The following is a 27,963-nucleotide window of genomic DNA, read 5'->3' on the forward strand; positions in this document are numbered from 1 at the left end:
GTACATAATCCAGGATCGGGAACGGATTTAGCATCTTTTTGAGTGATCGTTCTCTAGTGTATACTGCTAGTTTCTATTTGGACCAACATTGCAAACTTTAATATATTTTTTATTGAGTTTTAGGCGTGAAAGACAATATTGTGAAACAAGCCGCGACGGCATCTGAACGAACATTCATCATTCTATATCGTTATGTCGTCATGTAAACGGAAGGGGCACCTGTCCGTGATGGCATGTTTAAAATTCATAATTTAGTCGTTTCTATTCAGGCTTTTTACCCCGTCCTGTGCAACAAATAACAAATAACAGAAATATTTAAATGAAATGAGCCGCGCCTTGTGAAAACCAACATACGGTGGCTTTGCAGTCTGGTCAGAACGGTAACCATTTATGTAAATGTTTTGACGTGTAATCTTTGCAAACAGTACACGGCGGAGTCTTAAAATTCATACGTAACATTCGAATATTAAAATTCCGTTGTACTGCTTGCAAAAGAAAAATAGCGTATATATATAAACTGTCAACTTTTAGGACTGCCTACGTGGTCTGATTCACTGAGATATCTCACTGATGGAGGACTGTAAGTTCGAGCCCCGCTACCGAACATGGCTCTTTATGTGAGAACACTTGGTAGTTTGTGTCGGAGGTTAGGGGTTTAGTACTGGTCGTTCCCAGGAACAATGTTTAAGGAAACTACCCACCATACTGTTGAAACGAGCGTAAAAACTTGATTCAGAAAATTAATCAACTTTTTAACAGTCTTATTACTGTAGCACTTACATAAATTCTATAAATCTGCCTTTAATTGTATCATTAAAACAATTTAAACGAAATTCACATTCGGATAGAACTGTGCGGAAATGTTTGTATTTTAATTATCCCATGCTTACCTAATGCAGCTGCAACGTTTATTAAATAGGGGTTCGTTAAATGCCATAACGTTTTAGATTTTACATTTTAAAATGTAGTACACTATATAGACCATACTTAGTTTCGGAAAATAGGTTTTCTTCCAGTAAAGTCTTTGTTTTGAGTTTAACGCCATTTTTTCAACAGTTTTTCAGTCATATAACGGCGGGCTGTTAACCTAACCAGTTTTCCTGGATTCTGTACCAGTACAAACCTGTTCTCCGCAAGTAACTGCCAACTTCCCCACATGAATCAGAGGTGGAGGACTAATGATATCAGACACAGTGTCGTTCATCAAATAGTCACGGAGAACATACTGCCAATTTCAGAATAGTGCGCCGATTCAATGTTTGCACCATACACATGGAGTGACTGACTGATATCGATTTTCTTATCGTGAGTGGCTAATTTTGTAACAGTCATTTACATAAACTCCGCCCAAGGCGCGAGACAAGTTATGTACATTTATATGATTTAATATTATGTGGGTTTTTCCCGTTAATTGTCTAAACAACACATAAACTGAAAAGTCAGTCATGCAATGTATTTACGGTTTTTAAAAACTGATGAAATTGCAGTTTTTAGCCGTGTCTCAGAATCAGTTTCAAGTCAAACATTTTTTACAATCTCTATCCAGAACGGTACAGAATATATTTTCTTAAATTGATAAACATTTCCTTGTGACAAATTCTTAAAAAAATCACTCACTACAAAATGCAAATTAGTCAGCGGGTGCATAAAAGTTTTAAGATCAAAAGATGTTTTTATACATGTAAAATTACACATGTCCTAAACAACATGTGTATTTCTGTCGCTAGGTCAGGGACTTTTCATGTTGAAAATACAATATTTGATTTAAACATAAATAAGCTGTTTATATACGTAACTCAAGTTATAAAGGTAATAAAGTTTTATGTGTTTGAGAATCTAGTAATCATGCGATTGAATCAACTGGAATCATTTATTTTTGTACATTGAACATGTATTTACACCTAATCATCGATTCAACTTTCGGTCCTGTAGCCGTTGTACATGAAATCAAACGCCGAGTGGTTAAGGTCGCCAACTTCAAATCACATCCCCCTTATCGAAGTGGGTTTGAGTCTCACTCGGGGCATTGAATTCTTCATGTGAGGAAGTCATTCAGCTGGCTTACGTACGGAAAGTCGGTGGTTCTACCCAGGTGTCCGCTCGTGACGAAATAATGCATGGCGGGGCACCTTGGGTCTTCCTACCATCAAAGCTGGAAAGTCGCCATAATTATGACCTATAAATGTGACGATGCAACGTTTAAACCCAAACAAAAATAAGTGCTGGACTCCATCATTTAACTTTATATAATAGGGAATTAAAACTTGATTCGGGATTCATGACTAAGTAAGTTTCCTTGTCAAGAAACTTGCTCACGACGGAAAAATATTTTTTTTTCTTGGGTTTAACGCCCGTTTTCAACAGTTCTTCCTGTATGTCGGGTGGGCAGTTTACCTAACCATCGCTCCTGGGAAGAACCAGTACAATTAAGGCTCCCGTCCTCCGTAAGAATCTGCCAACCGTTCTCACATAAAGAGATATGGCCGGTAGCAAGGCTCGAACCCATCCCCGACAGGTTACAGTGATTTCAAGTCAGCGACTAACCACCCGAGTACAAGGGCGATCACACGATGGATGGTTACTACAATTCGGAATCTAGAAACAACATGGGTACATAGTTGCAGTAATGCCAGACTGAAGTCGACATAGAACTTCCAAATAGATTTATGTCGATGGGTTCGACTAACAGCTTATTTTTATCTCTACTTTTTTTGTTTAAAGTTTTCATGACATCGCATACCACATGTCTTCAGTAGGCAGTAATTATTTGACGGATTTCTATGAAATAATGTATATCTTTTCATATGGAATCTTTTCTTATCGATGTTAATTCTTTGGTTTGGTATTCTACAGTTTGAGAGAAAATATCGGTAAAAATGGAAGACTGGAAGTAGTAATCAGACTCAGATGGACGTATAGTTATAATGACCGCATCACTTTGTATTTTTTACCGACGATTGTTGCGTAAATTCATACCCAGGAAAGGAAATGCATATATGTTTAATGAAAATTGGCTGCGTGTTTATCTGCACCATTTAGCAATTTTTGAAGCAGTCTAAAAAAATGCTAAGACTGCACGCGATTTACCCGGTCGCACTCGGCGTGCGTTGTGGTCCGATACACATGTGTAGAAGAAATGACTTACTGAACTAGACTTAGTGCCATTGTATTATAGTAACCTGAAAGCATATTCAGTAAAGTAATATCAGTTAAAATAGCAATGCATCGAGTGGCGCCTGCGCAATAAACTTTTTATTACAAAATCGTGTGCAAGGTCATAGATTTCCATTCTCTATGTAACAAGAGCCAAATGTTCTATTATTTGCAACAAGCTGCAACAGAACTATGTGCCTTTTAAAACAGAAGGGCACTACACATATTAGTCCAACTAATGTGAAGCGATCCTAGGAAATACTGAGATTTTTTTTTCAAATGGGCAATATCCCTACTCGCGTCAAACATTCGAAAGACCAAAATAATTGAACAATTTCCGATGAAATTTTCATCGCTGCCTGACGCTTTACATTGCCGATTATTTCACGAAATGGCCATAAATTCAAATAAAACTTACATGCATCGAAAGGGAATTCAATTCCTCATTGTCTTTTGTAAAAATTATCAAAGAATATCCAACATTACGAATTTTCTGGTGATTTAAACCTATGTATGTACTGTACACGATTAACGTTTACCGTGCTGACTAATATGCACTAATATGCACAAACGATAAAACCAATAACTTTACATGACTGTGTTCTGCGATTTATCCTCCATTATTTTGGTCCTTCAAAGTTTGACGCATAGATTGCCCGTCACAAATATAAAACAATCTGAACGTCGAATTATTTTGACTAATACATGTACTAGGTATTACCAAACGTTCACGAGTCAAGGGACAAAACTTCCAGTTTAATTTCGACAAGATACTGCATGTAGTTTTAAATAAATAAATGGATGAATATTACTTATAGTTCAATGTGTAAAGACAACATCGAGTATGCGATATTTTCCACGACCGACATTCGTGGACATTTTACGAAGACTGGATACATGTACATCAATTATAAAATAAATACATGAAACCTACGAGACAAAATCTGCGGTAGCAGTTTTGTGTTATTTCGTCGAGAGTTGCTATATAAATACATGTATACACATCAATGTTCAAATCTATAATCTACATAGATTTAAGTGTATATGCTGCACATGAATGTATTTATTATGCAGAATCAGAGCTATCTTGAAATAAATACCAGTGATATTTTGCTTTTGTAACTAACCCGTAACGATCAATAGAAAAATACTTTAGGGCGGAGCAAACTACAAGCGTGATCAAATTAACCTCTCACCGATAACTAGCGTGAGACCTACGTCATTTACTACCAGCGTTTGATGTAAACGTCCATTCGGCGAGCTTTTCTGAAATTGGCAGTACGCCCCGTCCGAGGATCGAACTAGCGACCCCGAGATCCGTAGACCAACGCTCTTACCTATTGAGCTAAGCGGGCGGGCTTCAGTAAAGTCTTTTTCCGCATATTTTGCAACCATTGTCAAATACATTACCAAAATATGCATAATCGACGATTCTTCTATTTTGCTTTTCTCCGTTTTATTATCACTCCCGACACTCCCTTTCTTCAAAAACTTAACTTTTTTACCCTTCTGAACTGTCCGTATTTATCGCGACTTATTTTAGAGAGCAGCTGAGTTTGAAAAAGATGCATGAAGTGGCTATTGAAATGAACATCAAGAACTTCTAGTAAATTAAAAGATACGCACTTTTCAAAAAAAATAATTTTTGAAATACTGCATGTTATGAAATGTGTAATATTTTTACGATTAGATTGAACTATTTAATTCATGTCTCATAACTGCTTGTTTATAGGTTTCCAGGTAGAATTATGACAAGACATTTAAAATAAACACATGTAACGTTACATAACGATTACATGTTTTTTAACGACGCTGCAGTAGTCAAGTTCAAACGGTTTTACTACAAAAACGCTTCGGTGAACTTTTTTCTATTTTGGCATAGATATTAACAACATAATGAATTTTCACATACAAAAATTTGGCAAAAATTCCACGGGCCAATTTTTTGCAAAATGGATCAGAATCGATTTTCTTTCTGAATTTTCTTAAACAACCAAATGATTGTTTTCGAACCTCCTTCGAAAATTCAGATAGAAAATACCTGTTCATGTTAATAATCACTAAGAAATTGCTTTATTCTGTCGTTTGATATATAATCTAAAGCATTGACGCCAACAATACGCTTGTAGTATCGAGTTTTATACTATTTTAGTGCTACCATTAACGGACGTAAAAAGCGCGAAAACGGGTCAGGTTTGCGACGTCATGGTAACGCCATACGCATGTTTATTGCTCTAAAAGATGATGATATCAATTGGAAATATCTTCAAGTTTATTTTGGTATATAAGACAATTAGCAAATCTTAAATTTTGACAAAGTACCATTCCCCCTTAAGACTGCAAACATTTGAATTATTGCTCCTTATTTATGACAAATGTACCAGTAGGGGCACACCCTTGTCTACAGACACATTCTAGTGATATATTAAGTTATCAAAATTTAATAAATATTATGTATGCACTTGATTATTACATGTTACAGTTGATTATTTAATGTGCATCGGTTTTGTGTTACTAATGTATTTAACTAATCAAGTTAGTTCTGCGATTCCTAACTCAAAAATTTAGACATTACCTTTTTTTCAGAGGCTTTTATGGAAGTTTTAGGTCTGAAATTGGTAAAAACTGCTACTTTTTCAATTGAGAATGACTTTGTTTACCTGAACCAACAGAATTATGATTTGCTTCTAACATGAAATGGAATACTGTTTTTATCAAGGTAGAAAAGTTTCTATAATATGATATTCAACTATTACATGTATTGATTTGATTTTTTCAAGCTGGACATGTTGGTTGCCAAAATATGAAGTGCATGACAACCAGGGAAACCATTTGTTTACGATAAATGGTGAATGCTGTTACTGTGCCTGTTGTACAGACATCATGTTTAATGTAAGTGGAGTATATTATTCAAAACACAACATGTGATACACTGGTGTGAAATGTACTGTGAATTAGTTAATACTACTTATTGGGGGACTTGTTTTACATGTCTATAATATATTAGGTAAATTTGCTGTTAATTCTTTCTTTAGAAGTTGAAATCTACAAATGCATGATCCCAAGAAATAGCAATTTTTGCCCTAACCATGAAATTATTTGACCACAGAATTTAATGCCCTAACAGTGTCTTTCCAACTGTTGGGAATATTCAATAAAATGTTGTGGAGCCATTTATTTTTGTGGCAGACTAATTTTCATGGATATCTAGGCTGAGTCAATCCACAAAATTTGATACCAACAAAACAGTAAAATAACCATTCATTTATTGTTCAAAGGTGATATCTTCAGATTTATATCCTACTAAAAAGTTGTTTTGGCTAAAACCATGAAATTTTGTACCAACAGAATTAAATGATTTAATCATTTTACAGTATCAAGATTAAAGTAAAAAGATCTCCATGCATATTTATCACAGATAAAAATGTTCTTGCCTTCTTGGACTTTAGTAAGATTCCGAATAATTTTGGGGTCAGTGGCTCACAGGTCAAGGTTACAGTGATAACCACTTGTTGTTCCTTTTTAGCTCACCTGAGCAATGCTCAGGTGAGTTTTTCTGATCACTCAATGTCTGTCGTCTGTCAACATTTAGCTTGTGTATGCGATACAGGCTGTATTTTTCAATTGAAATTTGGTCAGAATGATAACTTTGATGAAATCTAGGCTGAGTTTGAAAATGGGTCATCTGGGGTCAAAAACTAGGTCACTAGGTCAAATCAAAGAAAAACCTTGTGTATGCGATAGAGGCTGTAATTTTCAATTAATCTTCATGAATTTTGGTCAGAATGATTATCTTGATGAAATCTAGGTCAACTTCGAATATGGGTAGTCTGGGGTCAAAAACTAGGTCTCTAGGTCAAATCAAAGAAGAACCTTGTGTATGCGATAGAGGCTGTATTTTTCAATTGATCTTCATGAAATTTGGTTAGAAAGATAGCCTTGATGAAATCTAGGTCAAGTTCGAATATGGGTCATCTGGGCTCAAAAACTAAGTCACTAGGTCAAATCAAAGAAAATACTCATTTAAACTCAAAGAGACCACATTTTTGGTCTAATCGTAATGAAAATTGGCCAAAATATTTGTTTCCATGAAATCACTAGGTCAAACATGTTTACGCTGTTATGGTGTGTTTCTCAGGTGAGCGACCTAGGACCATCTTGGCCCTCTTGTTTAACTCCTAGTTGAGTTCAGTCTCTTGATATTGTATTTTAGTTATCCATCATCTAGATCCCTTACCTCAGACCACATCACCTGAGCACAAAGTGCTTAAGGTGACATATTCTGACCGGTCATTGTCTGGCGTCAGTCGTCTGTCGTGCATCAACATTTGCCTTCTGAATACTCCAGAGGCCACAGTTGTGACCCAATCTGTATGAAATTTGGTCAGAATGTTTGTCTTGATCATCTCTAAATCAAGTTTGAAACTAGGTCATGTGGGGTCAAAATCTAGGTCAGTAGGCCAGATCATAGGAAAAGCTTGTGAACAATCTAGAGGCCACAATTGTGACTCAGTCTTCATGAAACTTGGTTAGAATGTTTACCAGGGGCCTCCGTGGCCGAGTGGTTAAGGTCGCCAGTCAAATTCTGCTTTTGAATGGGTGCATTATGGCCCATTAATAAGAGCTGTTGTCATGTGATCTATACTTTCGACTAGTGACATTGCAGTAAACTGTTCATTTCTTGCATTAATAGCAGGCAGTATATATATAAAAAGGCATATATTAGTCAAACTGTATATTCAAGTAGAAATTCAGTAGTTGATAAAGTCACTAATTCTTAAGTTTCAAAAATAAGTTTGACATAATTCGAGAAGCATGCCCCTGTAAGCCTCATGAATATTGTACCATAGTGGGAAAAAACTAACCCAGGAGATTGTATTACTGACAATGATGATATCCTAAACCTTTATTTGCATACATCTTATATTTCTTTTTATTGTTCAGGTTAGTGATGCCCAAGGTACAGAGATTGGACGTATAACCAAACACTGGGGAGGCTTGAGAGAACTATGTGGAGGGGTTAACGATTTCAGCGTTCAGTGTATGTACTTTCAATTAAGATGATATTTGTAAATTCAGAAATGTATGTGACTGTCTACTTAAATGTTTATCTTCATTATATCAGTTATATATGGAGAGCAATCTTACTAGCCTGGCATCGGGGTCAGCAGCTTGGTTAAAGTTTTGATGCACTTTCACTGTCTTGGTAATTATAAGATGGATTTGTTTCAAGTTTAAAATAGTTTTTTCCTGATCATCATTCACATCGTTTTAAACATCGACCATACCTCTTGCACCACTATTTCATGAATTATGCCCCTTTTTACTTAGAATTTCAGGTTAAAGTTTTGCTGCACTTTCACTCTATCTCTTCTTTTACTTAATAGATTTGATTCAAACTTTAAATAATTGTTCCACATCATCACTCCCATCATATGACACTAGGATTGAATTATATCCCCATTTTAGTTACAAATTCAAGATTAATTGATTTAAATTGAAACTGTTGCCATATATCATCACCAACATCACATTACATAGGTTTATAACTCTTGACTCAAATGTTCCATGAAGTATGCCCCCAATTTACTTGAAATTTTAATGCATTTTCACTCTGTCTCACTTTTGACTTCATGGTAATGTTTGATTCAAACTTTAAATAATTGTTTTACATTTATCACCTACATCATATGACATATGATACAATATTCAGGCAGAAATAGTCCATGATTATACCTCCCTTTTACTTAGAATTCTAACTGCTTCAGTAGCCTAGTGGTAGAGCATTGGGCCAAAAGCTACTTTTTATCCCCCGCCGATGAAATCAGGAGGGGGGTATTGAAATGGCGTTGTCCGTCCGTCAGTCCGTCCGTCCGTCCGCAGCCATTTCTCAGTAACTACTTGGTAGAATTTCATGAAACTTGAAATAAACATGAACCAACATACTGCGATGATGCCCGTCAAGCTTTTTTTTTGATTGGTCAATTTCCCTCAGAGTTATTGCCCTTGATTTAATAAAAAATGTCCGTCTGCAGCTATTTCTCAGTAACTAACAGGTAGAATTTCATCAGATTTGAAATAGACATGAACCAAGATACTGTGCTGATGCCCGTCAAGTTTTTTTTTTTTGATAGGTCAATTTCCGTCAGAGTTATTGCCCTTGATTTAATGAAAAATGTCCGTCTGCAGCCATTTCTCAGTAACTAGCAGGTAGAATTTCATCAAACTTGAAACAGACATGAACCAAGATACTGCGACGATGCCCTTCAAGGTTTTTTTCGATTGGTCAATTTTCCATATAGTTATTGCCCTTTAATTGTTTAAAAATCCACAGATCTGTACATAACAAACCAACCAATTGGAAGAATTTCATTAAACTTCTTTCATTCTTTTCCATGAACATTTATTATAAACATGTGATGTTGTGTACCTACACCTGGTCACCACCTTACCTTGGTCTCCCCCCCCCCCCACCATTTTTTTTTTTTTTTTCATTTTTCATTTTCTATCAATATTTATAATCAACATGTAACACTGTTGTATCCTCACCCCCCCCCCCCCCCCCCCCCCAAAGCCCCACCCAAACAAACCATTCATTTTCTTTTAATTTGATTTTGACTAATGAAAGTATTTGCTTCTTGGTAACATTCTTAACTTTTTGCTGGATATATTTTTTTGCCGTTCCTCAACTCTGACCCTTTCGGCGGGGGATTCCAATTCATCGAATTTGCTTGTTAGTCAATGGGACGGAAGGGCGTCAGTTCAAATCCTAAAGATCCCAAATTTTCTTTTTCTTTTTTCCTTTTTTTTTTTTTTAGCTCACCTGTCACAAAGTGACAAGGTGAGCTTTTGTGATCGCGCGGCGTCCGTCGTCCGTCCGTCAGTCCGTCCGTCCGTGCGTGCGTGCATAAACTTTTGCTTGTGACCACTCTAGAGGTCACATTTTTCATGGGATCTTTATGAAAGTTGGTCAGAATGTTCACCTTGATGATATATAGGTCAAGTTTGAAACTGGGTCACGTGCCATTTAAAACTAGGTCAGTAGGTCTAAAAATAGAAAAACCTTGTGACCTCTCTAGAGGCCATATATTTCACAAGATCTTCATGAAAATTGGTCAGAATGTTCACCTTGATGATATCTAGGTCAAGTTCGAAACTGGGTCACGTGGGGTCAAAAACTAGGTCAGTAGATCTAAAAATAGAAAAACCTTGTGACCTCTCTAGAGGCCATATTTTTCATGAGATCTTCATGAATATTGGTCAGAATGTTCACCTTGATGATATCTAGGTCAAGTTCGAAACTGGGTCACGTGGGGTCAAAAACTAGGTCATTAGGTCTAAAAATAGAAAAACCTTGTGACCTCTCTAGAGGCCATATTTCTCAATGGATCTTCATGAAAATTGGTCAGAATGTTCAGCTTGATGTTATCTAGGTCAAGTTCGAAACTGGGTCACGTGGGGGTAAAAACTAGGTCAGTAGATCTAAAAATAGAAAAACCTTGTGACCTCTCTAGAGGCCATATTTTTCATGAGATCTTCATGAATATTGGTCAGAATGTTCAGCTTGATGATATCTAGGTCAAGTTCGATACTGGGTCATGTGGGATCAAAAACTAGGTCAGTAGGTCTAAAAATAGAAAAACCTTGTGACCTCTCTAGAGGCCATATTTCTCAATGGATCTTCATGAAAATTTGTCAGAATGTTCAGCTTGATGATATCTAGGTCAAGTTCGAAACTGGGTCACGTGCGGTCAAAAACTAGGTCAGTAGGTCTAAAAATAGAAAAACCTTGTGACCTCTCTAGAGGCCATATCTTTCAATGGATCTTCAGGAAAATTGGTCAGAATGTTTACCTTGATAATATCTAGATCAAGTTAGAAACTGGGTCACGTGGGGTTAAGAACTAGGTCAGTAGATCTAAAAATAGGAAAATCTTGTGACCTCTCTAGAGACCATATTTTTCATGAGATCTTCATGAATATTGGTCAGAATGTTCACCTTGATGATATTAGGTCAGGTTCGAAACTGGGTCACGTGGGGTCAAAACTAGGTCAGTAGGTCTGAAAATAGAAAAACCTTGTGACCTCTCTAGAGGCCATATTTCTCAATGGATCTTCATGAAAACTGGTGAGAATGTTCAGCTTGATGATATCTAGGTCAGGTTCGTAACTGGGTCATGTGCGGTCAAAAACTAGGTCAGTAGGTCGAAAAATAGAAAAACCTTGTGACCTCTCTAGAGGCCATATTTTTCACGAGATCTTCATGAAAATTGGTGAGAATGTTCACCTTGATGATATCTAGGTCAAGTTTAAAAGTGGGTCACGTGCCTTCAAAAACTAGGTCATTAGGTCAAATAATAGAAAAACCTTGTGACCTCTCTAGAGGCCATATTTTTCAATGGATCTTCATGAAAATTGGTCAGAATTTTTTATCTTGATGATATCTAGGTCACATGTGCTCAAAAACTAGGTCACTTTGTCAAATAATAGAAATAACGACGTCATACTCAGTTCAACACTGGGTCATGTGGGGATAGGTGAGCGATTCAGGACCATCATGGTCCTCTTGTTTTATTGGTCAAGGTCAAGGTCACAGTTACTAAAAATAGATTTTTATCTCATGTGATCATCAGAAAGGTGGTTTCCGCTTTATAATTTTAGTTTGGACTTACTTACTGCCACCAAACTTTGCGTACAGTAAGCTTATCTGAAAAATTAGCTTTGAATGATATTTGGGGTAACTGTTACTAAAAATAGAAGAATGGTTTCCACTCAATATCTTTAGTTTGGGTACACTTATTGTCAGTATACTTGGTGTGTAGATAGCTTTTATCAAACAAAAGGTTGGGAATGTATTTGAGGTCGCTCGGATCAGGGTCAGTGTAGCTAAAAATAGAAAAATGGGGTCAAATTTGAAATAAAAAATAGAATTTTTTGCTTTGGAATGGAAGGGTGTTGGTTCAAATCTCACAGATCCAAATTTTTTTATATTTTTTTTTTGGGTGGGGTGGGGGGGGGGGTCAAAAAGGTCATTTTAATGCCATTGGGTAACTAAAAATAGAAAAATATGGTCATAGTTATAATAAAAGATATATGTTTAATAGAATATGACCATGTTTTGAAAGAACCTTTTGGCATGATGCAATTGAAAACCTGGTTTTCGTGGAATTTCAACGTTTCTTGTTTTACTTTGAATTTCAGGGTATTTTTTGTGTAATTTCACTCTGTCTCTGTTATTATTACTGAATATTTGATTTATACTTGTACTGTCTCAGTTGTTACTTAATGCATTTGATTCAAACTTAAAATACCACTCACATCATTTGACACATTTTTAGGTGCATTACTTAAGCAGAAATATCCCATTAATTTTGACCCTTTTATACTTAAAAAATTATTGTCAATGTTTTGATGCACTTTCAGTCTGTTTCTTTTTATTAGCTCATCTGATTTTTTGAAAAAAAATGATGAGTTATTGTCATCACTTGAGCGGTTGTCGGCGTCGGCGTCGGCGTTGCCTGGTTAAGTTTTATGTTTAGGTCAGCTTTTCTCCTAAACTATCAAAGCTATTGCTTTGAAACTTGGAATACTTGTTCACCATCATAAGCTGACCCTGTATAGCAAGAAACATAACTCCATCTTGCTTTTTGCAAGATTTATGGCCCCTTTTGTACTTAGAAAATATCAGATTTCTTGGTTAAGTTTTATGTTTAGGTCAACTTTTCTCCTAAACTATCAAAGCTATTGCTTTGAAACTTGGAATACTTGTTCACCATCATAAGCAGACCCTGTACATCAAGAAACATAACTCCATCTTGCTTTTTGCAAGATTTATTGCCCCTTTTGGACTTAGAAAATCTGTTTTCTTGGTTAAGTTTTATGTTTAGGTCAGCTTTTATCCTAAACTATCAAAGCTATTGCTTTAAAACTTGCAACACTTGTTCACCATCATAAGTTGACCCTGTATAGCAAGAAACATAACTCCGTCCTGCTTTTTGCAAGATTTATGGCCCCTTTTGGACTTAGAAAATATCAGATTTCTTGGTTAAGTTTTATGTTTAGGTCAACTTTTTCTCTTAAACTATCAAAGCTATTGCTTTGAAACTTGCAACACTTGTTCACCATCATAAGCTGACCCTGTACAGCAAGCAACATAACTCCATCCAGCTTTTTGCAATAATTATTGCCCCTTTGGACTTAGAAAATCATTTTCTTGGTTGAGTATTATGTTTAAGTCAACTTTTCTCATAAACTATCAAAGCTATTGCTTTAAAACTTGCAACAGTTTTTCACCATCATAAGTGGACACTGTACATCAAGAAACATAACTCTATCCTGCTTTTTGCAAGAATGATGGCCCTTTTTAGACTTAGAAAATCATGGGTAGGACAATATTTCTATTACACAAAAAAAATCAGATGAGCGTCAGCACCCGCAAGGCGGTGCTCTTGTTACAAAATGGATTTGACTTTACTGTTGTCCCACGTCATCATCCAGATATGAATCACTCTAGTGACAGCTCTATCAGGCATCAAAATAGTCAAGTGCTCAGTATTCTCTGAAGTTCTTTTTGTTTTTAATAATTATTTGATGTTTTATGGCATTTACAATTGTTATATATATTGCCTGGGTGATTCCATTCAGGTGACTGTCAGTGCTTTAAATAATTGTCTAAGTGGCAGCAGGTGTCTTTTTAAACCTTTGCTGGAAGATGAAAAGTAATTATATCTCCCACACCACTGCTGTGGAGGGAGACATATTGATTTACTCCTGTCTGTTTGTGTGTGTGTGTCTGTCACAAATCTTGTCTGTGCTCTAAGTCGAACATTTCTCATCCGATCTTCACCAAACTTGAACAAAAAGTGTTTGCCAATAAGTCCTCTGCCAAGTTTGATAACTAGCAAAATCAGCCAAGGCACTTAGGAATTATGGCCCTTGAATTACCAAAACAAAAATACTGATGCCAGTGATACAGGTCTTGGCCCATGGTTGACTCAGATACATAATGGATAAGAAATGCCAATCTAGATGATTAAGCAGTTGTGGGAGACATGCACTTTTCTCAAAAGCAGCTCTAGTTTATGACACGAATTGTATCTGTGTGACTTGAAAGCAAAAAATAATACTGTAAATTCACTCTTTAACATAATGATGTTAATACAGTGTAACTGGATGCTAAGAGAAGAACATGGTATTGTTTGATAAAGCACATTCAAATTCATCCTGTCATTCAGCAGTCATGAGAATTCCAGCCAGTGTTTCTTTAAGGGGCTCATAATTGCTTTGTTTGTGATATGGCTGCCAAATGTTTTGTTATGAACATAAAATATATTAAATTTTTGATAAATTCTATTTCTGATAATTATTTTCTGTAATATTTTTCAAAGGAGCTCAATAATTTAATTTAAAGGTATAATTAAATCCATTGTATTTGATAACCTCCCTTTAAAGCTGCCACTGTATATTAGCTCAGATGCAGTATTGAAAATATTAAAAGCTTGTCTAACAATGTAATTAATATGTGTAACATTTATTTAGACAGCAGTTTTATCAGTTTTTTATATAAAATTGAAAGCGCTATGGAACTTTAACTTAGTCTCTACAAATAGGTGACAAATGATATAAACAAGCCTCATTTTTTTCTTCAGTGTACACTAAAACTAGTATAAACTAAATCTCACAAAATCTTTCGATATAAGACACATTTTTCAAGACTAATTACAACTGATTATACATTATTTTGATTTATTTTTATTTTTCAGTCCCAGCAAACATGGATGTATTTCAGAAGACGCTTCTGGTTGGATCTACGTTCCTCATTGATTTTATCTACTTTGAGAGGAATAAAAACTGAATATTGTTCACGATCTATGCATACACTGACAATCCTTTATACCATGATAGTCCCGAATGTATTAAATACCAAAGATAGCATGATAGTCCCAGATATATTTCATAACAAAAGATCTAATGATAATCCAGTGTATATTTCATACCTCAGATGCCTTATAGACCAAGCTTATAGGTTATACATTTAAGCAGAATATTTTGAATTAACACTGAAGTAGGTGTTACTGTTAACATATTTTTGTTTCTGTTTTTGTTGCAGGTGTTGTTGATCTTTTTTTTCTTACTCAGTATTGTTATTGTTGCACAGTATTTATTGTATGTTGTTTTCTCTGAGTCGTTTATTGTATTCTCAGACCCAGTATTGTGTTCTTACAGTCCCACTGTGGTATACCGTGAAACAATGCTTGCTCATGCATCCATGACTCAAGCACTTGCATTTAATTATTATGACCTTTTATTACTTAGAAAATTCATTAAAAAGATTATAGTGTGCAACTGTCAAACTGTATCTCAGAAATAATTGCATGTATTTGATTGTAACTTCAAACAAGACTTTCAAGTTATCAAACCTACTGAACGTTAAGCAAAGTTATATAACTATTTGTAGAATTGAATGTCAGTTATGACTGTTTCTTGACTCAGATACAAAATTTGGTGAAAATCAGACTGATTCAGTAACACAATTTTATTGGACTGATAAATCTCGATTGAAGTCAGTCAGATTTTATAACCGTTTTTTTTTTTTACTTAGAAAATGTTGTTATAGTTGTGTGTGAATTAAATGTCAAACTGTATCTCTGTAACATGTACATGTACTGGATTGAAACTTTACACAAGACTCGCTACTTATCAACTGTACTTACATATCAAGTGCAGAGAACTTTTGATTGATATCATTTCAAATTGTGGCCCTTTTTTTCATAGAAGATTTGGGTAAAGTGATTTACTAACAAATTGTTATTGCCCTAATAAATGTTTTACCTTAGAAGTTGTTGAACACCTGAGCATGCTATGTAAAGTTGTATATTTGAAACAACTTAAACACTTGAGGAAATGACACTGACTTGACTGAGAAATAGTTCAAATAGACTATGCTACATGCCATTTTCTCGTAATTCTGAGCCTCATTTTGTATTTCAGCATAGATGTTAGTAGAAAATTCTTTTCGCTATATAACACCTCTCATATTTTTATTAAAAAAAATCTGAATGAAAATTCTTACAGATGCTGATTTTAAATGCTGACATAAACTAACTTTCTGAATAAGCCATTTGTTCTCTTGTAGAACCAAGTTCTGTGATCAGTTGTCTCCACTGTCTTCACTGAAATATTTTGACACTTGTGCTTGAATTTGCCAGTACTGGCAAAGAATAGATTAATACACAGGGAACAGGTTTCACGAAAATACTTATATGATTACTTAGTTAAGTCTGTTATTTTAAAATTGTGCTATTGCTTAAGTTATCGTTATTTACGTTAATGTTGACTTTTTCTATAACAATGTATTTATAGCTAAATTATACTATGGTTAGTAGTATTTGTCTGCAGTAATTATTTCAGACACACAAATATGATTTCTATTTAAGCGTGATATAGCAAACTTGAGTTTTGCTTAAGAATATTTCTTATCTCTATACTTCATTTCTGTAAAATTAAGAATCGTTGTGTTTTGATCTATGAAATAGTCCTATACAATTCTGATATAGATGCAAAAGTCAACATTTGAAATAATAGACTTAGCTAAGCAATTACTTAAGTTTTTTCATAAAATTTGGGCCTGGTGTAGTGCTCGAGAGATCAGGGTCAAAAAGCAAGCATTTGAAATAATGGACTTATCGAAACAATTAAGTTTTTTCATGAAATTGGGGCCTGGTGTCGTGCTCAAGTGATCAGATTACCCATACTCGTCGAGTCATGGTATTTTCATATAGACAATAGAAGGGAAATGGCTTAAACCACATGAATCGGCCAGATGCTCATGTAAATGCTTGAACCAGTGGTGTCTCAACTGTTACGAGAATCTGGATCAATGAGAAGGCTCAATATTATGAGAAAGAGGCATACTGTTTATGATGTAATCGGTAGGAATGATCAAATAACAGAACAGACTTGTTTTTTTAGCTCACCAGAGCCAAAGGCTCAGGGTGAGATATATTGATCGCTAACCGTCCGTTGTCCGTCCGTAAACTTTTACTTTAAACGACATCTCCTCATAAACCGCTAGGCCAATTTCATCCAAACTTCACAGGAATGTCCCTTGTGTGAAGCTCTACAAAAATTATTCAAAGAATTGAATTCCATGCAGAACTCTGGTTGCCATGGCAACCGAAAGGAAAAACTTTAAAAATCTTTTTCTCAAAAACCAGAAGCCCTAGAGCTTAGATATTTGGTGTGAAGCATTGCCTAGTGGACCTCTACCAAATTTGTTCAAATCATGACCCCAGGGTCAAAATTGACCCCGCCCCAGGGGTCACTTGATTTTACATAGGAAAATCTTAAAAAATCTTCTTCTCAGAAACCAGAAGCCCTAGAGCTTAGTTATTTGACATGTAGCAATTCATGACCCCAGGGTCAAAATTGACCCTGCCCCAGGGGTCACTTGATTTTATCTATCTATTTATACTGCAGCGCTTCTCTCTGCGAGTATTATGTGCAGCTGCGCGCCTGTACAAGAAGTTAAAAGTAGATTTGATAGGAGGATAAAAGTAATACACGGTGTGTATTGCAGTAAATACAGTTGATAGTGTTAAAAACAAGAAGGATTTACAGATAAAAGCAGTTTAAAAACAGGTCTATCATGTTAAGCATTGTGTACAAGTTTGGTCACACCCTGTTTAAACTGATTCAGGGTGGGGGCTTGCACAAGTTGTACTGGAAGGGCATTCCAAAGTACTATGGTGGCTGGGAAGAAAGAGTACTTATAGTAATTACAGGGAGTGAGGATCTGAGTATAGGAGTGGGGATGCATGTCTTGTTAGACAGGATGGGGGGCTGACATAGGGGGGGAGTGGCACAGCAACCAAACCATTCACTATCTTGTAGAACATAAGGAGGCATGAATCAGATCTCCTATCTTCAAGGGTACGCCATCTCAGCTGACAGAGCATGTTTGTGACACTGCTGTAAGGGGAGTAGTTAGTTCTCCGCTGAATCATTTCGATCTGGATGTTTTGTTGGGTGTAAGGGTTCCAAACACGGCTAGCATATTCTAGCTGTGGCCTGACTAGTGATTTATAAGCTACTTCTCGAACTTTTGGGTTCTTGCATGGGATGTTTCGTTTAATGAAGTTTAGTGTTCGGGTAGCTTTGGACGTGACTAAATTGATGTGTTTATTCCAATTTAGATCTGAGGATATAGTGACCCCAAGGTACTTTGCATCAGGAACTGTTTCCAAGATTTGGCCATGGAGTGTGTACTTTGATTTAAAAGGGTTTTTTGACTTTGTTATTGTTCATAAGTACAAGTGCGCATTTTGAAGTGGCTTGAACCAATCCCATAATGGTCACATTCACTTTGCACCGACAATATTTTCCTGGTTAACAATTTTAAAGCATCCCTTTTGCTGCTAAGGTAGTGTTTTCTTGGGCAGAACTATTTACAGTTAAGTAGACAGCAGTGTCATCGGCGAATAACCGAACCTGTGAAATTAGATTTTCAGGCAGGATATTAATGTAGAGTAAGAATAGAAGGGGGCCTAGGATGGAGCCCTGTGGGACTCCGGACGTTACTGGAACTTCTTCTGATGTTTCACCATTTACAAGGACAGACTGGCGCCTGCCAATCAAAAAAGACTTGACCCATTGCAACATGGTGCCCTGAACGCCATGTTGATGAAGTTTATACAGAAGTTTCAGATGGTTAACCTTATCAAATGCTTTAGAGAAGTCCAGAAGGATCAGGTCCGTCTGATGGCCTTGAATTAAGTTCCGGGATAGATCTTCTACAAGTTCGAGTAACTGCGTTTCGCATGACCTTTTCTCAGGGGTCACTTGATTTTACATAGATTTCTATAGCAAAATCTTCAAAAAAAAATATTTTTTTAAATAAACCAGAAGGCCTAGAGCTTAGATATTTGACATGTAGCATTGCCTAGTGGACCTCTACAAAATTTATTCAAATCATGACCCCGGGGTCAAAATTGACTCCGCCCCAGGGGTCACTTGATTTTATATAGGAAAATCTTCAAAAATTTTCTAAAAATAAACCAGAAGGCCTAGATCTTAGATATTTGACATGTAGCATTGCCTAGTAGACTTCTACAAAATTTGTTCAAATCATTACCCCCGGGGTCAAATTGACCCCGTCCTATGGGGTTACTTGATTGTACATAGAAAAATCTTAAAAATTTTTCTAAAAATAACCAGAAGGCCTAGAGCTTAGATATTTGACATGTAGCATTGCCTAGTGGACCTCTACAAAATTTGTTCAAATCCTGATCCCCAGGGTCAAAGTTGACCCCTGCCCCAGGGGTCACTTGATTTTATATAGGAAAATCTTCAAAAATTTTCTTAAAATAAACCAGAAGGCCTAGATCTGAGATATTTGATATGTAGCATTGCCTAGTAGACTTCTACAAAAAAATTTTCAAATCATGATGGGGTTACTTGATTGTACATAGAAAAATCTTCAAAATTTTCTAAAAATAAACCAGAAGGCCTAGAGCTTAGATATGTGACATGTAGCATTGCCTAGTGGACCTCTACAAAATTTGTTCAAATCTTGACCCCCCCCCCCCCCCCCAGGTCAAATTGACCCAGCCCCAGGGGTTACTTGATTGTACATAGGGAAATCTTCATAAATTTGCTAAAAATAAACCAGAAGGCTTAGATATTTGATATGTAACATTGCCTAGTAGACTTCTACAAACTTTGTTCAAATCATGACCCCCGGGATAAAATTGGCCCCGCCCCTGGGGTTACTTGATTGTTCATCGGAAAATCTTCCAAAAAATTTCTAAAAATCATCAGTTTGACATTTGAAACATGTAGCTCATATTACTTGGGTGAGCGATCCAGGGTCATCATGACCCTCTTGTTATGAAAAAGGCATACCGTTTACAATGTAAGATATAGAAATAATCAAATATTATCAGAACAAAAATAGTACCTTTTGCTTGAATGACCGGCTCGAGAGTGCCTTTGTTGCAATGCACCAGTACAAGGATCTTTGAAATGTTTACATTTATTCTTTGTGTATCCAGAAAATGTTGTTAAACTTACGTATATTTTATTCATTTTTCATCCATTTATTATGTTATATTTCTTGCCATTCATTTCTAAAGTTTTTACAATCTAGAATTTTCTCATTTTACTTGCATATTGTTGTACATTTTGTATTATTTTAAAAATAGATTTTTATTCAATCTTTTTACAGAGCTTTTAATTTTTGTTTTATCTGGATATAATATAAAGAATCAACATTCTTAACATTTTATTTTTTTATTTTTTTCAAAACCAACATCATGCATTTTATGATGATGATTATTATTGATATTATTGTAAAGGGTGTGCTTTACTCCACAAATATTTTCAAAACCTGTATTTTTACATATTTTCTGAAACAGATGGTGCCATATGTCACAAATCGTTTAATCCTTTTATTATATGAAATTGCACATTTTTCAATACATTTAGCATTGATTTACTCACCTGTTGGTACTGACCTTCCCATCAGTGTGATGCATGTTTAAGCTGGTTTCTCAGAAACTACTAAATTGATAAAGACTTCAGTAAGTCTCTAGCATTAAACAAGCAAGGTTAGAGAGACAAGAGGCATGCTTCTCAAAAGTTACTAGGTCAGTTCTACATATACAATGAATTCATTTAAATGACCTAATTTTGTTCTTGTATTTGAAATGGCTGTTCTATTGGGACTTGAATTTTTCAATTTCAGGTTGTACAAATACTGTAATTGGTCATTTTAATTGTTCTGTTTGGATATTTGCTATATGCAGAAAAAATTCTGATATTGGCTAGCTTTTATTGTGTCACTGAAACAGGTTATACATCGTAATCACAGTGTTATTAAATGGCAAACAGATTTCTGTAACTTATTGAATTTAAGCAGAGTATTTATATCTCCCACAACAATGTGGTGGGAGACATATTGATTTACTCCTGTCTATGTGTGTGCCTGTCAGTCCGTCTGTCACAAATCTTGTCCGCACTCTTAAATCAAACATTTCTCATCCAATCTTCACCAAACATGAACAAAATGTGTTTGCCAATAAGTCCTCGGCCAAGTTCGATAACTAGCCAAATCGGCCAAGGCACGTCGGAATTATGGCCCTTCAGGTAATGAAAGTACTGATGTCAGCGATACAGGTCTTGGTGCATGGTTGACTCAGATACTTAATGGAGAAGAAATGCCAATCTAAATGATAAGGCAGTTGTGGGAGACATGCGCTTTTCTCAAAAGCAGCTCGAGTTTATATTTGATACCTGTGACTTTTACTAGAAGCATAATGCATCCTCATTGTACTTAACAATTGACTTGTTCTAATATTTTCATTTAATCAAAGTCTCGTTCAAGTTTTATTCTTCAGAATCTGCATTACTGTGATATTTTACATATGAACAGATCTTGGATTCTAGGGCAGGTTTTTGTTCAAATTCCTGTGTTGTGTCATTCTTCCATACAAGAGACCTATCTGGTGTCCTGGTTGAACCTCTGGCACATTCTGTCTATACTTTTAGTTTGTTTACATCATAGGTTAAAGGTTTCCATCTAGTCAGCAGCACTTTGCAATCTATATCTGGGCAAACCAATCAAAATCTTTTGACACACAAGTGAAAAGTGTAGCAGCATCCATTTCAGTATTGGCACCTAATTAAGGGGAACAGTTTAATTTCATGAGATCAATTTTTAAATATTCACTTAGTTGAGTCAACCCTTTTTATACTGTTATGATTTTATTTATAATGTTAGCATGTATTTTCTTATATTTTGCATGTATTTTCAATTTGACAGCCTAATTTAAATCAATTTTGATTGGGTGAGACCACTCCTGGTGCCATGTTAAAGAAGAAGATATATGAGAGGTCCAGATTTGGAAAATTACCAACCTCTGATGAATGGGAATGGTACTGAAGGAAGGAAAATGATTACTACTTTTATATTTAGCATATTGTAGGGGGGATTTGTAATGAAAGCAATTTCTGACAGTGTATGATATGAAGCAACATTATTAATGGCTGTAGTGTCAACCAAAGATTTGAAAAAAAAAAAAGAAATTCAGAATGTTTTTGCATTTAATGTTATAAAAACTTTACTGAAGAAATGCAGTGTCTTTAACAGACTAATTTACATCTGCATTATGCCAGAACCAGTTACACACATGATAAACTGACATATTTATTCTTCAAGGTGGCCTAAATTGCATTATGCTACATGATTGACATTATATATGGTTCGTGTATTCTGTATGGGATTAATTGAACAAACAAACTAGTTTTCTTTAATGTTAATTGCCTACAATTTGAGTGAAGATTTTTGTTGTTTGTTTTTTTTTTCATTTTAAAGCTATTACAAGACTGTCAGTTGTCATATTGAACTTAGCATATGAAGCAAGAGATAGTTTATTATGCTACTTGTTGTCTATAAATTGGTACATTCTTAATCACACAACCAAGATAACCAAAAGAAAGGGAATCAGATAGATTGTTGTTCAAAATGTGAAAAAGATCTCTTTATCAGAAGCTTTTTCATTGATCAAATGAGGAGAAATCTTAGATATAAATACCTCCGGTCAGTACCTTATATAACTTACTTTAAAAATACACACCAAATATTGATTTTGCAACAAATTCATGACATGTTCCAAGTCTTACTGACCATCACAAAGCATTATGCATGTATTGTTTCATTACTTATATACATTGTTATTGTTGTCACTTGTTGTTGAATTAAACATTTATTATTCAGATGAAGTGGTTGATTTTTATTCAGTTCCATTATTTCACTCAACACTGATATACTAGAATTGTGTCCACAGGACTGAGATGCCTACACATATTGTGTCATCCTCCATAATAGCAAAATATATCAAAGAGCTATAACTTCAGTGAAAGTAATCACAGAAAAAATTCCTTCCTTTATGGTCATTTGCACATCAAGCTTGTTCATCTGTGAAAGTTTGAAGCAGGCTTATAGTGTGGGAGGAGTTGGACACACAAGGGGTTTCAGGTTGACCTATCCGTCTGTAGACAGTCTTCTGTGCACCAACTCCCCTCGTCCCTTGACAATTTAATGAAACTTCACAAAAGTTATCAGTAACAAAAGTAGTTGTGCATTCTTTGAGGAGAAAAATTGCAGTGTTACGAGACTTTGTTTTTTGTTACTATTACTATACATAGAGTCTGCATATGCAATTTTGTGTGCGCCTAATCTCCTGATCCCATGCACACAATTTAATGAAACTTAACTCAAGTGATCAGTACCAACCCTAGTTGTGTATGGTGCATGTTAGGTTCTTTCAGAAAATTATTTTGCAGAGTTGTGGGACTGGAAAGGGTGGGGGGAGGTTTGCACGCCTAATCTCCCTAACAACTGCACACAATTTAATGAAACTTCACACAAGTGATCTGTGCCAACCTTACTTGTGCTGGTGCATGTTAGGTTCTTGCAGAAAAATATTTTGCAGAGTTATGGGACTTCGTTTTGTTTTTTGTTACTATACTATATACAACTGTACAAACATGATTACACAATCTTGTGTGTGTCTACTGTGTCAGTGCATGCTGGGGGTTGGGTACATTTATCACCTTAAGCAGTAGTAGCTTCTATATAGAACTAGAATGTGTCTGTAGGACACAGGTTGTGCCCCCACTGGTACATTTGTCACAAGTAAGGGGAAATAATTCAAATGTTTACAGTCTTAAGGGGGTATAGCCTCAACAAACATTTTATGAAAAGGATTCATTACTTTGGGCCATATACTTTTTGAGTTGCATCACAAACAAAATAATGGCTAATTTAAGGGCCAAAACTGTAATAAGTGCTATGATTCTCAAGAAGAATGCCAAGTGTGCAAGGTCACACCATGATAAAGACTCTTGTAAGGTTTCATGAATTTACATCAAATACTTCGAGCTAGGTGCGTCATAAGGTGAAAATGTGCATTTTTGACTAATACAGGGGCCATAACTTTAAAAGTAGGTGGTGAAGTAAGCCAAAAAAATAAGAGATGTGCAAGTTTATTTCATGATAAAGACTCCTGCAAGTTTTTAGCTTACCTGATCCAAAGGCTCATGGTGAGCTTTTGTGACCGCTCAATGTCCGTAGTGCGTCGTCCGTCGTGTGTCCGTCAACACTTCCTAAAAAAATCTTCTTAAAAACAACTGGGCAGAATTACACCAAACTTCACAGGAATGATCCTTGGTGGTCCCCTTTCAAAATTGTTCAAAGAATTGAACTGAATGAGACTCTAGGGTCAAATATGGCCCCGCCCCGGGGGTCACATGGTTTATATAGACTTGTATTGGAAAAAACTTTAAAAATCTTCTCGTCTGAAACCACAAGACCTAGGCCTTTGATATGTAGCATTGCCTTATGGTCCTCTACTAAGATTGTTCAAATTATGCCCCTAGGGTGAAAAGAGGCCCTGCCTTGTGGGTACCAAGTTTTAAATAGACTTGTATAGGAAAAACTTTAAAAATCTTTTTGTCTGGAACTGCAAGGTCTAGGCTTTTGATATTTAGTATGTAGCATTGCCAAGTGGTCCTTTACCAAGATTATTTAAAATCATGCTCCTGAGGTGAAAAGAGGCCCCACCCAGGGGGTCCCAAGTTTAACATAGACTTATATAGGAAAAAAACTTTAAAAATCTTCTTGCCTGAAACTGCAAGGTAAAGGCTTTTGATATTTGGTATGTTGCATTGCCTAGTGGTCTTCTACCATAATTGTTCAAATTATGCCCCTGGGTATGTAGCATTGCATAGTGGTTCTCTAGATTGTTCAAATTATGCCCCTAGGGTGAAAAGAGGCCCCGCCACAGGTGTCACTTGTATATGACTTATATAGGAAAATATACTTAAAAAATTATCTGATCATATTTCCTAGACTGTTTAATTATAATTACCTGATGACCCCAAGTAACTAGGGATCACTTGACCATGACCTTGACCTAATGACCTACGTTTTTGATTTTTAAGATACAGCCTTGAAATTTGGATGACATATACAGTTTTGCATGCCAAGCTTAACAGCATAGAAATTGGACCACGTCAATAACTTTCGATAAATCTTTAATGTTCTTATTGTGACCTACTGACCTACTTTTTTGTTTTTGAAGCTACAGCAAAATGATTTGGACCACATGTATAATGTTTGATACAGATTTCAATTCTCATCTTGAATAGTCTTTATCCTGACCTACTGACCTACTTTCTTGTTTTTGAAGATACAGCATGGAAATTTGGACCACATGTAGAGCTTTTCTTGTTTTTGAAGCTACAGCAAAGAGATTTGGACTACCTGTAAAAATTGTTTAATCCCTCGCCACAAATGGTGGGGGGTTATAAGAATGGTCTCCGTCCGTCCTTCCGTCTGTCCGTAACACTTTCGTGTCCACTCCATATCTCCTAAACCCCTTGAAGGGTTTTCATGAAACTTGGGTCAAATGATCACCTCATCAAGACGATGTGCAGAACCCATGAGTCAGCCTTGTCAGCTCAAAGTCAAGGTCACAACTCAAGGTCAAAGGTTTGAGCCTTCCATTTTGTGTCCGTTCTATATCTCCTAAACCCTTTGAAGGAATTTTATAAAACTTTGATCAAATGATCACCTCATCAAGATGATGTGCATAACCCATGAGTCAGCCATGCCGGCTCAAGGTCAAGGTCACAACTTAGGGTGGAAGGTTTGAGCCTTCCATTTTGTGTCCGCTCTGTATCTCCTACACCCCTTGAAGGATTTTCATCAAACTTGGGTCAAATAATCACCTCATCAAGGCGATGTGCAGAACTTATGAGTCAGCCATGCCGGTTCAAGGTCAAGGTCACAACTGAGGGTCAAAGGTTTGAGCCTTCCATTTTGTGTCTGCTCTGTATGTACTAATTCGCTTGAAGAACTCATATGAAACTTGGGTCAAATGATCACCTCATCAAGGCGATGTACAGAACTCATGAGTCAGCCATCCCGGCTCAAGGTCAAGGTCACAACTCAAGGTCAAAGGTTTTAGCCTTCCATTTTGTGTCCACTCTGTATCTCCTAAACCCCGTGAAGGAATTTTATAAAACTTGGGTCAAATGATCACCTCATCAAAACGATGTGCAGAACTTATGAGTCTACTATGCCGGCTCAAGTCAAGGTCACAACTTAGGGTCAAAGGTTTGAGCCTTCCATTTCGTGTCCACTCTGTATCTCCTAAACCCCTTGAAGGATTTTCATCAAACTTGGGTCAAATGATCACCTCATCAAGAACTCATAAGTCAGCCATGTCAACACAAGGTCAAGGTCACAATTAACTCAAGGTCAAAGGTTTGAGCTCTGTATCTCCTAAACCCCTTGAAGGATTTTCATAAAACTTGGTTCAAATGATCACCTCATCAAGACATTATGCAGAATTCATGAGTCAGCCATGTCAGTTCAAGGTCAAGGTCACAGCTTAAGGTCAAAGGTTTACCCTTTCACTATCCATAGCATGACCTTCTCACCTAGTTTTTTTTTGTTTTTGAAGCTTTCGCAAAGAAATTGGTTCAAGCAAGCAGTTAAACTCAGGTGAGCGATAAAGGGCCATCATGGTCCTCTTGTTATCAATTTATATCAAATATTTTTTAAGTTAGGTGCATCACAAGGTGAAAATGTGCATTTTTGACTATTTCAGGTGCCATTACTCTGGAAATAGGGTGCTCGGGCAGACGAAAATAAAACTTGCGCAAGTTCATACCATGATAAAGACTCTTGCAAGGTTTCATCAATTTATATCAAATGCTTTTTGAGCTAGGCTTTTCACAACGTGAAAATTTGCATTTTTTACTATTTCAGGGACCATAACTCTGGAAATAGGGGGTGGAGCCAGACAAAAAGTAGGTGTGCAAGAATGTATCGCAATAAAGACTTCTGCAAGGTTTCATCAATTTATATTAAATACTTTTTGAGCTAGGCACATCACAAGGTGAAAATGTGCATTTTTGACTATTTCAGGGGCCATAACTCTGGAAATAGGGGGCGGAGCCAGAAGAAAATTAGGTGCGCATGTTCATATCATGACTGAGACTCATGCAAGGTTTCATCAATCTATATCAAATACTTTTTGAGGTAGGTACATCACATGGTGAATATGTGCTTTTTTTACTTTTTCAGGGGCCATAACTCTGGAAATAGGGGGCAGAGCCAGACATAAAAATAGGAGGTGCGCAAGTTCATATTATGATAAAGACTCCTTCAAGGTTTCATCAATTTATATCAGATACTTTTTGAGCCAGGCCTGTCACAAACTTCGGACAGACGCTAAGACCAAATCTATATGCCCCCACCACTCGTGCGGGGAAGTGGAGGCACAATAACTATCAAAGGGCCATAACTGTGGTAAAAATAGTCATCTGTGAAAGTTTGAAGCAAATCAGGCTTATATTATGGGAGGAGTTCTTTTCCATTTGCCCATCAAGTTTAACTTCAAAGTCTTAGAAATAACTCTTAGGCTGCTGGTTTTGGTACCAGATTGTCATACTTGACCAAAATGGCCGATTTGGTGGGATAGGAATGTGAGTTACAAGCTATACAGATGATTATAATTGGTCACTTTTTTTTCTGTTGGAGTTTATGAATCTACAAAATCTACTAAAATTCATCCCATCAACTCCTTTATTTCATATAAGTTACAACCGTTTTGCGCTAAGCCCAAGGTATGCATCTGTGGTACAACTCCCAAAATTGTAAGATATTATTTTCTTTTGCTAAAATATGTCTTGGCATTTGTTGAAAAGTTAAAAATTATATTTTTTGCTCATCTGTTTATGA

General features: G+C 36.1%; 1 protein-coding gene across 3 annotated transcripts in view; it reads left to right on the plus strand.

Moving 5' to 3' along the window:
- The window catches only part of LOC123561356 (phospholipid scramblase 2-like), a 37,637-nt gene extending 21,445 nt beyond the window's left edge, over positions 1 to 16,192 (plus strand). For all 3 annotated transcript variants that reach the window (XM_053553270.1, XM_053553269.1, XM_053553273.1), the window contains exons 5-7: positions 5,934 to 6,045; positions 8,098 to 8,194; positions 14,915 to 16,192. In XM_053553270.1, coding sequence (XP_053409245.1) covers positions 5,934 to 6,045; positions 8,098 to 8,194; positions 14,915 to 15,006 — 301 coding nt within the window. In that variant the 3' untranslated portion in view covers positions 15,007 to 16,192. The remainder of the gene's footprint in view (positions 1 to 5,933; positions 6,046 to 8,097; positions 8,195 to 14,914) is intronic.
- The last annotated feature ends 11,771 nt before the right edge of the window (positions 16,193 to 27,963 follow it).

This window comes from Mercenaria mercenaria, chromosome 10, assembly GCF_021730395.1.
Source record: "Mercenaria mercenaria strain notata chromosome 10, MADL_Memer_1, whole genome shotgun sequence".
NCBI lineage: Eukaryota > Metazoa > Mollusca > Bivalvia > Venerida > Veneridae > Mercenaria > Mercenaria mercenaria.